This window comes from Thermochaetoides thermophila (assembly GCF_000221225.1).
Source record: "Thermochaetoides thermophila DSM 1495 unplaced genomic scaffold scf7180000011814, whole genome shotgun sequence".
NCBI lineage: Eukaryota > Fungi > Ascomycota > Sordariomycetes > Sordariales > Chaetomiaceae > Thermochaetoides > Thermochaetoides thermophila.
The window spans coordinates 1,156,595-1,168,597 of record NW_006383030.1 but is presented as its reverse complement, the minus strand read 5'-3'; the positions used below and the strand labels follow the sequence as shown (position 1 = coordinate 1,168,597).

Here is a 12,003-nt window from a genome sequence, read left to right as displayed (position 1 = left end):
GACCAGAGAAATCTGGAAGCGACTTGCTAGTAGGTCGCACCCATGCGCCGAGAAAAGGTTACCGAGAGGTTTCTGCAAGCATTGATGTCGATCTTACGTCCACTTTCCATCCAGCCGGGGAGCCCACGGGTAGGCATGCCAGCATGCAAGCTATGCTTTTGTAACTTGATTATTAGTTAGGTATTATCACCGACGATTCCGTCACGTTGTAGGCCGTCCATAACAGGTACGCCGTCAAGAACCAGGAACCCGCCGGGGAAGTGCAGCAAGTGGGCATCCAATTGTTCTACGGTTTTGCTGGATAACCTACTGTGTTCACGTGTATTACTTGGGCAAGTACCGCATCCACTAACATTGCCCGGCATGTGTGGCGCTCGGAAGCTTGCAAGCTGGTCGACAACGGCTTCACAGTTGCTCGGCCGTTCTGCACAGCGCAACATGGCAAACGGCAGACCACCATGGTTAACGATGACGGCTCTGCACATTTCCTTATCTTATCTTCTGCATTATCAAGTTCGCTGATGGCCGGTCCGCAAGACCATCGTAACCTCAGCGAATGCTAGAAAAGACCTGAGACTGAGGACGAATTACCGGCGACGGATTACGGATTATGGATTACTCATAGAGCGCAGAAACTTGCCATGTGCACAGTAGGTTCGGCTGCGCCTCACCACAGACACGAGCGGAAAAGTCCGAGAAAAAAAAAAACAAGGGAGCAAGGGTCTCAAGGAGCAATCCGCTAGGCGCTGCATAGGGCTGTGGCGTATTCGCTTTTCGTTCCATCCTGGCGATAGGCCAGGGCACGTGCTGCGAGGTCCCAGCGAAGATATGTGTCGGTAGACACGGAGCAATCAACAAACAGCTCTCAGAGGATGAGAAGTCTAGAGGTACACATACAACCGTCGGACACAAATTGACACCCATCTCGCAGTTCAACAATCCACGCGCTCATCTCGCACGCTGCCCTTGCCAAGCCTTGAGGCGGATGAGAGAATAGCAGCTGTTCGTCCCTCCTTCCAGCGCCCGGGTGCCAAGACGATCGGAATGTCAAGCTCCACGGCGGGGAGGGAGGGGTGCCAGTTTTGGCCCCCAACGTCGATCAGCCAGCGGAAAGCTGGCCCACAGAGCCAAGACGTGGTCCGTGCGTGTACCCCTTGAGGACGTCGAGTCGCGCTTCACGATTGTCAAGCATGCTTGGTCGTGTCTCGTCCCGTCTTGGATACCAATTAGCATCACGGACAAGCATCTCACCATTTCACTATGAGACAAGGCGCATTTACTAATGCCATTCCATTCTGAGCGATAAGAGATCCCATGTTCGCTTGCGTCTGAGTACAGTGAATGGAGCACCGTCGCCGGCCGTCGTGATCGGTATTTTATATTGCCATATTGCAATAATTCGGAATTCCATGGCCCCATGGCCCCTCCTCCCGGACCCCATATCCAGTCGGCCATCCCCTCCGATACCGAGACGCCTTTCCCAAAGCTGGTACGATCGTCAACCCTCCCGGCCAGTCTGCCGACCAGCTCTCGTTCGTCCTCTCTCCATCATCGCTCCTCCTCGCATCTGTCCCCCGAGGACGCTTACGCCCCGACCTCCCCGCCCCGTCGCGCGACTCCGTATGCCAATTCTGCCGCCGGCAATGGGCCCAGCGCTGATGACCGCCGTCGCATCCGGCACAATGACGGCAGCCGCAGCCGCAGTCGCCGTCGCAAGCGCTTCCAGAAGCTGCTCTGGGTGAAGCAGTCTTGTAAGGGTCTTCTGGATATTAGTGCTATGTATAGATATCAGCGGCAATCGAGACTAACACGAAGGATGAGGCAGATCCCGACAACTACACCGACCAAGCTACCTTCCTCGAGAACCTCCAACGCAATCCCCGTGTCCGTCCCTATGACTTCTGGCCGCTAGTCGCCGACACTACCGTCATCGTCCAGCACGTCTGCTCTGTCATCATCTTCATCGTCTGCTTCGTCGGCATCTTCCAAGAGCGGGTCAGCCCTGTCGCCGTTGTCGGGTGGAGCAGCTTCGCTACCTTTGTCGGCTGGCTGATATGGGACTACTGGGTCACCCAGGAATTGCAGTCCCTTCCTCCGGACCACGAGGCCAGGACCCTCATAGGCAGAGAATACCCCCCCCCGCCGGCGCCGCCTCCTTCTCTTCGGCGTCAGGACTCAACAGGCCCCGGGCGGCCGTCGATAGCCACCAGCATTGTGACCAGCACGTCCAACTTGCCATCAGCCGCGAGCTCGACTACAAACCTCTTGCAAGATCAGAACGCGTCGTTGCAGGCTTCCCAACCACAGAACAATGGTGAAAACAGCACCACCACCGGCAGCAATGGCAATGGCAACGGCAGCAGCAATAACGGGGAAAACGGCAATGGCTCAGGCAATACTCTCCTAGTCCCAGGCCACCCACACTCACGCTCCGTCAGCTCCCTCAACTCCATCTCATCCCAGGCCAGCACAACCCCTAACCCAGCCAACCCTCCCACTCCAAACGTAACAACACCCCGTCAAGGGCAAGGGCCCGACTACCCCGACCGCCCTTCAACCCCCCTTCCCCAGCGCCCTCAAGCCGCATGTACGCCCGCATCAGCACCATTAAGTCCGCCATCCTCATCTACTTTACCCTTCTCGGCCTCTCCCCCATCCTCAAATCCCTCACCCGCTCCACCTCCTCCGACAGCATCTGGGCCATGTCCTTCTGGCTGCTCGCCCTCAACATCTTCTTCTTCGACTACTCCGGCACGAGCTGGGTCGGCCGCGGCACCGGGTCCTCCTCCTCTGCCACCGCGGCGGCGGTGGCAATCACCTCCTCCTCTCACGCTCCTGGTCCGGGCCCAGGAATGAAGAAGAAAAAGATGCCTGTTGCGTCGCTGTCGACGAATGCGGCGCTGATGGCGTCGACTGTGTTGGCGAGCAGACTGCCCTCGACGGGGCAGGTGTTTTCGCTGACGCTGTTCAGCATTGAGGTGTTTGGGCTCTTTCCTGTTTTTAGGCAGCTTGCCAGGCATAGGAGTTGGAGGTATCATGTTTTGTTGACGGTGGCATTGGTGTGTGGTGCGGGTGCCGGGGTGGGCATTATTCTGGGGGATCCGGCGAGGCCTTGTGAGGCTGTTGGAGTCAGTGGGTGCGTGAGTGGGATTATGGCGTGGCCTTGGAAGAGAGCCATTGTGGGCATGGTGGTTGGATGCGTGGTGAGTTTGTTGGCTATGGGAGGGTGTAGTTGGTGGTTGATTTCGTTACAGAAGTATAAGAATGAGATTTACGGGCCTTGGGATCCCGCAAGGCCGATTATTATTAGTCGCAGGTATTATCATTGGGATGATGACTAGATGGGAGTTGGTGCAAGGGGGGTTGTATATAATATTTGGAGGATATATGGTGTTAATGTTCAACCGTTCAGTGAGCTCGGTGTTTCTTGATCTGGTTGTCCTTGGTTATCTTGCCTCTCTCTCAGTCGCTGGCAAGTCTCTCTCTCTCTCTCTCTCTCTCTCTCTCTATTCTGCGGCCTTTTCGATCCAAAATGCTCCATGATCAACAAACTTGTCCTCAAACTGAATGGAAATTATTTGGGTTCCGTCATCCGAAGTTGTCGTATGTATCGTGGTCGCAGAGCACGTAGCATTCAGACCGGGCTAGCTCCGGACGGTTTAAGAAGACCTTGCAACCTTCTGCCGACCATCAAGCAGACAATTGTAAGCGCCAGTGGTTTAGTGGTAAAATTCATCGTTGCCATTCCGGGCAAGTGATTCGATGAGCCCCGCGTTCGATTCGCGGCTGGCGCATTACTTTTTCACATCTCTCCAGTACTCCATTCTTGGGAGATTTTTGCTCCACCTCTGGGCCGTGACAACATCCAAAGAGAGTTTCCCCATGCATTGAGGTTGGGTTCGGTCTTGTCTTTTTGCTTCTGCGTTGATTTTGGGACTGTGAACTGGGAGAATAAGAAGACTTTCTTGGGTAGTAAGCCTATCAGTGTTTTGACTTTTATGTGTTTAGAGCACGGTATTAATTACCGAGTAATATGCAAGGCAGAAGCTCTTTTCATGTGCAGTAACTGTTGCCTAGTTTCTTTAGGGACTCGAGGAGGTACACATTCATATACTACAGTTAGCAAACTGTGATACAATTCTCTAAATTGTAAGCTCCCTACAAGAAAAAAAATTATATGCTTAGATCCCTTCTTGATACTGGCACCAGCGAGGAGTGGCATACAGTGTAATGCCACCCAGTGAACAGCCATTTGTTTAGCCGAGCTGGGAAATTGGAAGCTGCTGGATAAAGCTCAATGACCACTTATTGGTGGGAGCAGCGGATTATGTGGTTGGTACAGGGTGATGGTGAGCGCCGACTGCTTTTGGCCCAGTGCAAGTGGAGAATGGGACTTGAGACCACATTGGCAGACTTAATGGCATGTCTACTCGACAGCTGAAATTGTACGGGTTGGAAGGCGCTTGAGCAGGCCTGATGAGGGCATGCTCGTCAGAAGTAAGTTGTGCCCGACTGTAGACGCCCTCAGTGATTGCCAATTGTGGGAGCGCCAGGGTGCATGCGCTTTGACTTGGAGAGAACATCACGCAGCAGAAAACTCTGCCGTTGGCCTATTATCCAATGCTTTTACATGTAGACAAATACATGGGTCAACCGTACATACATAGACCAAGCACCCAGCCAAACCTATCCGTAACACCAAACAATCTTAAGACACAACGAGTTCGGTATTCTTAACACAGAGACGAGGGGGTAATCATGATCTTTTAAAACTAAAGCCACTTGAACAAACGTTTAGGATGAAAAACGAACCAGAGGCTATTGGTTGAAACAAAGCGAAATCAAAAGGAAAAAAAAAAAAAGAATGTGGAAGGCTAAAACAACCTTCACACCCCAGTGATGACCGTCAAGACCCATACATATCACTATCACCAGAACCAGCTCAGCCACGCCCACAACGCCTTTCCACATATTTAGAGATCAAAACCAAGTAGAAAAGGACGAAAACACTAAAAAAAAAAAAAAACACCTTGGTATTTGTCTGATCCCTCTCCCCAATTTCATCTCACCTCCTTACGACTCCACATGCCCATCATTCAACACCATTTCCAGTACGATCTGCCCGCCCGACACCTCAGGGTGACTCATGCAAATCTTTACTGTCCCTTTGGAATCCTTCGCGGCAGCAGCAAGCGCCTGCGCCGGCGGAAGTTTCGCACCTCCCGACCCAGTCGGCCCACGATACCCATAATCCAGACACCGGACATCCCGACCGGCAATGATCTGCCTCAGCCGACCGTTCTCCGCGTTTCGCACCTCGACATAATCGTCATTGAACAGAAGCAGGTACTGCCCAAACATGGTGGCTGCCTTAGCCTTCTTCTGCTTGCCGCTGTACTCCATGATGAGGGTGCGCGAGATCTCGCCGTGCTTGTCGACGTAGACGGCGCAGTCCTCGTAAGTAAGGAGGAACTCGTTGTCGTTGAGTTTAAACATGCCCAGAGGGATGGTATCCTTGATGCGCGAGGCGATGTTGGCGATTTCGGGCTGGTTGAGCTCGCGGGGGATAGATTGGGGGACTTTCTTGTCGAGGGTCAGGAGCTCGAAGCCCTTGGACGTTGAGACCGCGATGTAGGTCTGGAAGAGGTTCAGCGAGTAGCACTCAGCGGGGATGTAGAACTCGTCGAAGTCGCGGAAGGTTTCGGTTGTGCCACCGGAGCGACGGCCGAACAGACGGGAGCGCTTCTCGGTCGATCGCTGGAAGACGGGCTCCAGAACCTTGAAGGTGTTGTGCATGCCTTCCTTGCGCTTGTAGAAGACGAGCATTCTGTCCTTCATGCGTGCTGTGGCAAAGAACGAAACATCTTTAGCCAACTTTTGAGGAGCACGACGGGGGCTGTCATATGTCGGAGGAGGGAAGGCCGAGACGGGAGCGATGATGTCAAGAGGATAGGAGATCAAGGACCGGTCGGCAATCAGCAGGCAGACCGAGAACTCTTCCAGCACCGCGATCTGCGTGACCTTGGGGAGCTGAACCGTCCTGGTCCATCCGCGTGGATTGGAAGCTTCCGAGATGTAGACGCCATAGTCGGTACCGATAGCGATGATCGACTTGCCAAACATGTTGAAGGCGCAAGCACAGTTGACGGTGGCTCTGCACACCGGCGGCGGACCTCGGCCAGGACCATAGGTCTTCTCCATCTCGCGAATCGCCCTGTCAAGAGGAGTATCTCGGATGGGCACGGTCGGCTGTCTGCCCATAGGCGAGGTCGAATCATAGGCAAAGGCGCAGTCGGAAATTACACGCAGGCGGAAGGGCTCCGCGTTCTGGGCATGAAGCGCCCGGGCATGTCTCGTCTTAGCCTCAATGATGGCATTGCACCAGGCAGTCCTCTCCTGGGCCGAAGATGCGTAGAGCGTGTAGATCTCGTGGCCGAGGTGCTTGATCCGGAATGGATAGATGATCTTGCCGTCGTCGTCCGCCCCGGGCTTCTCCGACATGGTAGCCGACTTGCTCATGAGCTGAGAACCAGCGCCGGTTACCGCCGTACGGGTAAGCGGAGCAGTCAGGCTCTTTTGTTTTGCGACTGGCTCATCGTTTGTACTCTCCAGGAAGAGCAACGGCATCGGGATAGGCTCCTTGGACACGTCATACTTTTTGCCAGAACCATCCTTGGCCATAAACGCCTTGGCCAGGATAAAGTAATGGTCGAAGAGCAGCGCATGGGTATCGACCCAACGGACACCTTTGGAACCTTGACGCTGAAGTTCACCCTGCTTCAACAGCTCGCGACCCAGATGGTCGAGGTTCAATACGGATTGGAAGCCAGGGCGCATTACTAGCATGTGCTGCAGCTCCAACAGCATAACCTTCTTCTCCATTTCTGCCACCTTCTCGTCGCACTCGTGCGTGACCTTTTTGATCTCCTCCAGGGCCTTCTCGAGGTTGGTCTTTTCCTCGCTCTCGCCAATCATGTTCTTCTTGACCGTTTCCAGGAGAAGGCCGTAGCGCTGTAGACGCGTGATGGGCGCCTTCACGAATGTTCTCCACTCCAAACGCTTGGATAGCTTGTGCTCGCGGACAACCTCCAGGAACTGGCGGAAGAGAAGATTCCTTGCGGCCTCTTTCTTGATCATATATTCGGCATAGGGATAGTTGGCGCAGTACTCGATGTAGATGGGCCTGGCCTTCCGAATCCACTCACGGAACAGGTCGCTGAAGCCGACGATCCAGGGGCCTTGTTCTTTCTGGCGGTACTTGAGCTGCGCAAGGAGGTGCTCCTTGTTGATCTGCTGTACAGCATCCACTTTGCCGAAGACAGCATCGATGAACTTCTCCATCCGGTTTTCAGCGATGATCGGCGGTTGCCATGACCGCAACTGGTCGCGGTAGAGATTGCGGAGTACATTGAGTTGGCCCATGTACTCTTCCTCGCCAGTGACGATCTCGTGAAGGACGTTCTGCCTCTCGATCTCCTTCTTTGGCTTGCCCTCGATGTCCTCCTTCTTCAGACCGTAGAATGTCGCCCAGTCCAGGATGGGAGGCTCCTCCTCAACCTTCAGGTTGTCCAGATTCATCTTCTTCAGGGTTCTGCCGCAGTGATGCGAGTAGCATCTAATCGGTATGCCGTTGTCGTGCAACCTGGGAACGCTATCCTCACTATCGTGCAACTTGGGGGCATAGCAGCCCGAGCCCGTCAGTTGCCACAATACACCGGAGAGCTCGCCAGAGCCGAACTTGACCCATTCTTCATCGGGGAGCAGGATGCCGGCAGCAAACATGGAATCGACGACATTAGCGCTCAGCTGCTCGGCATCGGCGACATTCATGGTCGGCACCTTGGCGCAGAACAGCTTCAGAATTCCCTCCTCGATCGTCTTCCTTTTCAGATCGGGCTCGCCTTCGGCCATCTCGCGAATCCAGGCCGTAACGCCGCTGAGCGCCCATGGCTCAGCGCAGCGCTTGAAGTCGGCAGAAGTAAGCTTGGATGGCACAAACTTCTTCCTGCGACCGGTAGGCAGGGTAATCATGTCGTAAGCAGCCAGCGACGACGCCACATCTGCGCCGTAAGTCCCGTAGCTAGCGCCAGGTCCATAAAGATGGGGCTGGGACATGTACTTGGCCCGACGGCGTTCTTCGTTGGCATCGGTCCGAGACCTGGCCGGTGCTTGTACCTGAGGAGTAGTGCTGTGGTTGTTGAGCGACACAGACCTCTCCACGGGCTGCTGAGGAGCAAAGCCCTGGCTCGGGTACAGATCAGGAGTACCTGGTGGGTAAGGTAGAGTGCTGTCGGCGCTAAGAGAGTAGGTGTGCTGCGAGTAGGAAGCAGTGGTGACTGCAGGCTGGGACGAAGCCTGTGAGCTGCTCTCAGGGGCGGTTGGAATGGCTGGAAGTGGACGATTTGTGAGTCCTGGGTGCCAAAACATCTGGTCGTAGGGGAAGTCGTCCTTCTCGGGATCATCACTACTGCTCCGACGAGAATGAACAGAGACTCTCTCCTCGCCCTCGTCAAAGCTAAGCCGGCGTTCTTGCGGAGCCTGGAGACCACCGGTGCCACCATAGTCAACAGACACATCCGGGAACGGGGGAAGCTCGGCAGGTTGTGCGTATGGGTCGGGCAATGGCCGACGAGACTCAGTAGCGGACGTCAGGCCGACATCAGTACCATACTGCAGGTTGCCCGCATAGCCGCCTCCGTACATGCCAAGATCCATCCCACCATAGTCGCTCGGCTCAGGGAATGTCTCTTCGGAAATGGACGGACGGTGGGACGTAGCGGGAATTGTTGACGAAGCAGAAGCCGTCACAGGTGTCTCCATGTAAGTCGGGAAGCTAAGGCTACCGAAACGCCTATCATCCGCGTCATTTCGCATAGCAATAAGCCCAGCAGCACCTTCAGGGTCGCTCTCTTCAGAATCCCAACCGTAGTTCAAGGGAGCGCCGCCATTGTTGCTCCTGGAAGAAGTAGAATTGGAGTGGTGCAGGTTAACGCCCGAATCAGTGGTGTGCCTCGACGAGGTCGAATTATAGCGGTGGGCTCTATTGTCTGCGGTCACATCCGGAGCCGCACCGTTCAGGGACTGGGGATGGCTGATGCCCAGGTCAGAAACGATCTCCTGGATCAGACTATCCTGAGTAGCTTGGATGTCACTCTCAGCGCCTCCGGTCCTCCACTCTGGTTCTTCAGCGACTTCATCGGGGCGGCTAGGGAGAGGGGCATTTGTCGGATGGCGCTGGAGCGGTTGCTGAGTCGTCGACATGTAGATCGGAGGTGATGGTAGGGGAGGTGGTTGAGAAGCCGACCGAGTAGTGCGATTGGCGAAGGTATTCGGGTCCGGAGAGGAGTACATGGGGCCAACAGGGATCTGGTTCTGCATGGGATACGGCGCCGTAGAAGTTGTCACCGGATATGAGGCAGTCGAGACAGGGCTAGCCCCATTCGCGGCGTACGAGCTTGTATATTGAGCCGGATTGTACGAATAAGAGGGCTGCTCATACTGTGGTGAAACGGCCGATGGAGTTGAAGCCGACGAGTACTGAGGGCTATGCAGCGCTGGCTCGTACCGCTGCGGAACTGAGGGGCTTGTCGCTGAAGAAGGTTGTGATCCACCATAGCTCGAGGGAGGAGGGGGCACAAAAGTTGTGGATACTTGAGGGACAGCAGGAGATGAGTAGTTATTATACCGGTAGTTTCCATACCCGGCAATGGTGGAGTGCCGATGAGGAACTGTGCTCGTTGTCGGAGTGTTCGCATACGCGGCTGGGTTATACGCCGGTGGAGTGTAGTTCGTCACCAAAGGGGTCGTGTAGGTAGGGCTCGTCGAGGACCCATACCTTGGATGAGGATGGTAAGGCAGGGAAGTAGAGTGAGAACGAGCGAAGTGTTGGGGATTATACGTTGTATTTGGTGTGGTAGGCGTCGTCGTCGTCGTCGTCGTCGCATGGACAGGCGGCGGCGGCGGAGGAGGAGGAGGAACTTGGTACTGGCGCTGATAGGCCGAGGTTGTGGAAGTAGAACTGGGAATGTAGCTCGCGCGGTTGGGGTTTGGCTGGGCACTTGGTGATGAGGCCGGGCTGCTTATGAACAACTCTTCTTCACCCCGGCCGGAGGTCCCCGAGTAGTGTGTCTGGGGCCGTGTAGCGGTATGGTCGAAAAAGCTGGAGTCATCACCACTATTGTAGCTCGGCGGTCGAGCAGAGTAGGATGTGAGAGGTTCCTGGGCAGCCGCAGCCCCAGCGACGGAGTACTGAGCAGGAGGAACGTGGCCGTATCGGCGCGTGTCGTCGCCGCGGAACGCCATGATATGCGGACTGGCAGCAGACGAGGGAGCAGAAACACGGTTATTGGGAGCTGTTGATTGTTTTTTTGCGTTAAGGATATTGGTCGATGGAGCCACAGCGCTGGTGATAAGGCCGGTCAGAGAGACCCCGTCTACCCTGGACGCTAGGCAAAGGTCTGAGAAAGAAGCGAGGGAAACAAGGTCGCGCGGGGTCGAAAATCGCGTGGGGAAGCGGAGCCAGGCTAACCGAGATGGGCGCCAACGGGTGGTCCTTAGCAGTTAATCGCCAGCGACATTCGCGATCTGTCGTCGTCGAGCGGCCAGAGTGCGCCTGGCAGAGGTCCCATCAAATGCATGGGATCCGGGTCGCTGTAGGTGGTTTGGAGGGCAGGGAAATGCTGTGTCGCTAGGTATCTTGCGGGAGGTGGGGGACTGGGGAACTGCCCAGGCAATGGACACTGATCACTGGGCACGCTTGTCTGTGGTGGGTGGAGTGCCACAGCCGTGACTGTTAGGAAGTTGTAACGGTAGCCTGTAGGGGGGTCCTATGCAGGCCTGGGAGGACCCCTTCCCAGAGCGTAGGGCTGTGTTGCGTGGTTTGTCTGGTTTCGCTGGTCGCTTTCCGTTGCCTTGGTCGTCAGTTTTGCAACGATCAGCCCACGTGCATGCGTGTGGCACGTAGATTGAGCAGCGTCAGCGGAGCAACTTAAGAAAAACACAATGGATTATGGTGATGCGCCGCAGCGCCGGCTTCGTGGTTGTTACGAAACTTTCGTCCTAAAAATCAGGTCGTGACTGGGGGATTTCTGAGACAGCAATCGCTCCTGGCCCGGCCACTTCTCTCTGACTCTGCTCTCGCCTGACCCAAGCCTAAAAAGTCTGGGCGCCTGCCTGGTTTGGGCTTCGGTCATGCGAATGTGCTTCGGCGGACTTAGTGCCGGAGCACTAGCCACATGTCAGCCACACCTAACTGTATCGGGTGGCGGATAAATGTCAAGCTTCTGGAGAAGCGACGAGCACACCTGCGCACCACATGCGGGACTGGATTTGGATCAAAAACCAAAAAAAAAAAAAAATACAAAAAAAGTCAATTGAACAACAGTTGCCAGCATCTTCTTTGATCGAGACTATCTTCAGCTTTATGAACTATCATCTATGGACTTCGTCCAAAAGGACCAGAGCAGATAATCTATGTACCCAGGGCAAATTTACAGACGAATTGGAAGTTTCTAACCGGAGCCCCCGAGTCTCGTTCCGGTCAGCGTGGCCGCTGATGATCTATTTTTGTTCCGGTAACGCAACAAGAGTTTGTGCAATTTTTGCGGCATAGTATCGATATTCTCCTGTCATCTGCAAAGCAGCCAGTAGAGTCTCGAGTGTTTACCCTACCCCCAAAGTGTTCCATTCTGTTGATCTTCTAGAGCTATGCTGCTCGTTGACATTGGCTTGTTTAGGTAGATAACTCTCCTAACAGCTCGATCACAACAGGTGCACATGACAAGTTACTGAGTTTGGCAGCCGTGGATTGGGGAATGTCTTTTTGTGGTGTTAGGAGCTAATGTACGCAGCACAAGCACACATTTCTGGAGAGATGCCATTGGCTATGTCCGCAGCAACCCAAATGTCTTTGGTGTCTTGACCAGAATGGCAAGTGGCTTGCACTTGTGTCGAGGCTTGATACAAAATTCTCTGGATGTTTGACCGACGGCAGTAGGGGCGGCA

General features: G+C 54.7%; 2 protein-coding genes and 1 non-coding gene across 3 annotated transcripts; 2 read left to right on the top strand and 1 right to left on the bottom strand.

Moving 5' to 3' along the window:
• Positions 1-1,417: 1,417 nt before the first annotated feature.
• Positions 1,418-3,431, top strand: CTHT_0013470 (phosphatidylinositol N-acetylglucosaminyltransferase-like protein; the record flags this gene model as incomplete). Its single annotated transcript, XM_006691799.1, has 4 exons — positions 1,418-1,751; positions 1,826-2,518; positions 2,572-3,136; positions 3,413-3,431. The coding sequence occupies 4 exons, from the start codon at positions 1,418-1,420 to the stop codon at positions 3,429-3,431; spliced, it is 1,611 nt and encodes a 536-aa protein (XP_006691862.1).
• Positions 3,432-3,708: 277 nt separating this feature from the next.
• Positions 3,709-3,794, top strand: CTHT_0013460. The gene is given in 2 exon segments: positions 3,709-3,746; positions 3,758-3,794. It is a non-coding gene; the product is annotated as a tRNA-Gly (tRNA).
• Positions 3,795-5,073: 1,279 nt separating this feature from the next.
• Positions 5,074-10,302, bottom strand: CTHT_0013450 (putative rho1 guanine nucleotide exchange factor; the record flags this gene model as incomplete). Its single annotated transcript, XM_006691798.1, has 1 exon — positions 5,074-10,302. The coding sequence occupies one exon, from the start codon at positions 10,300-10,302 to the stop codon at positions 5,074-5,076; it is 5,229 nt and encodes a 1,742-aa protein (XP_006691861.1).
• Between the last annotated feature and the right edge of the window lie 1,701 nt (positions 10,303-12,003).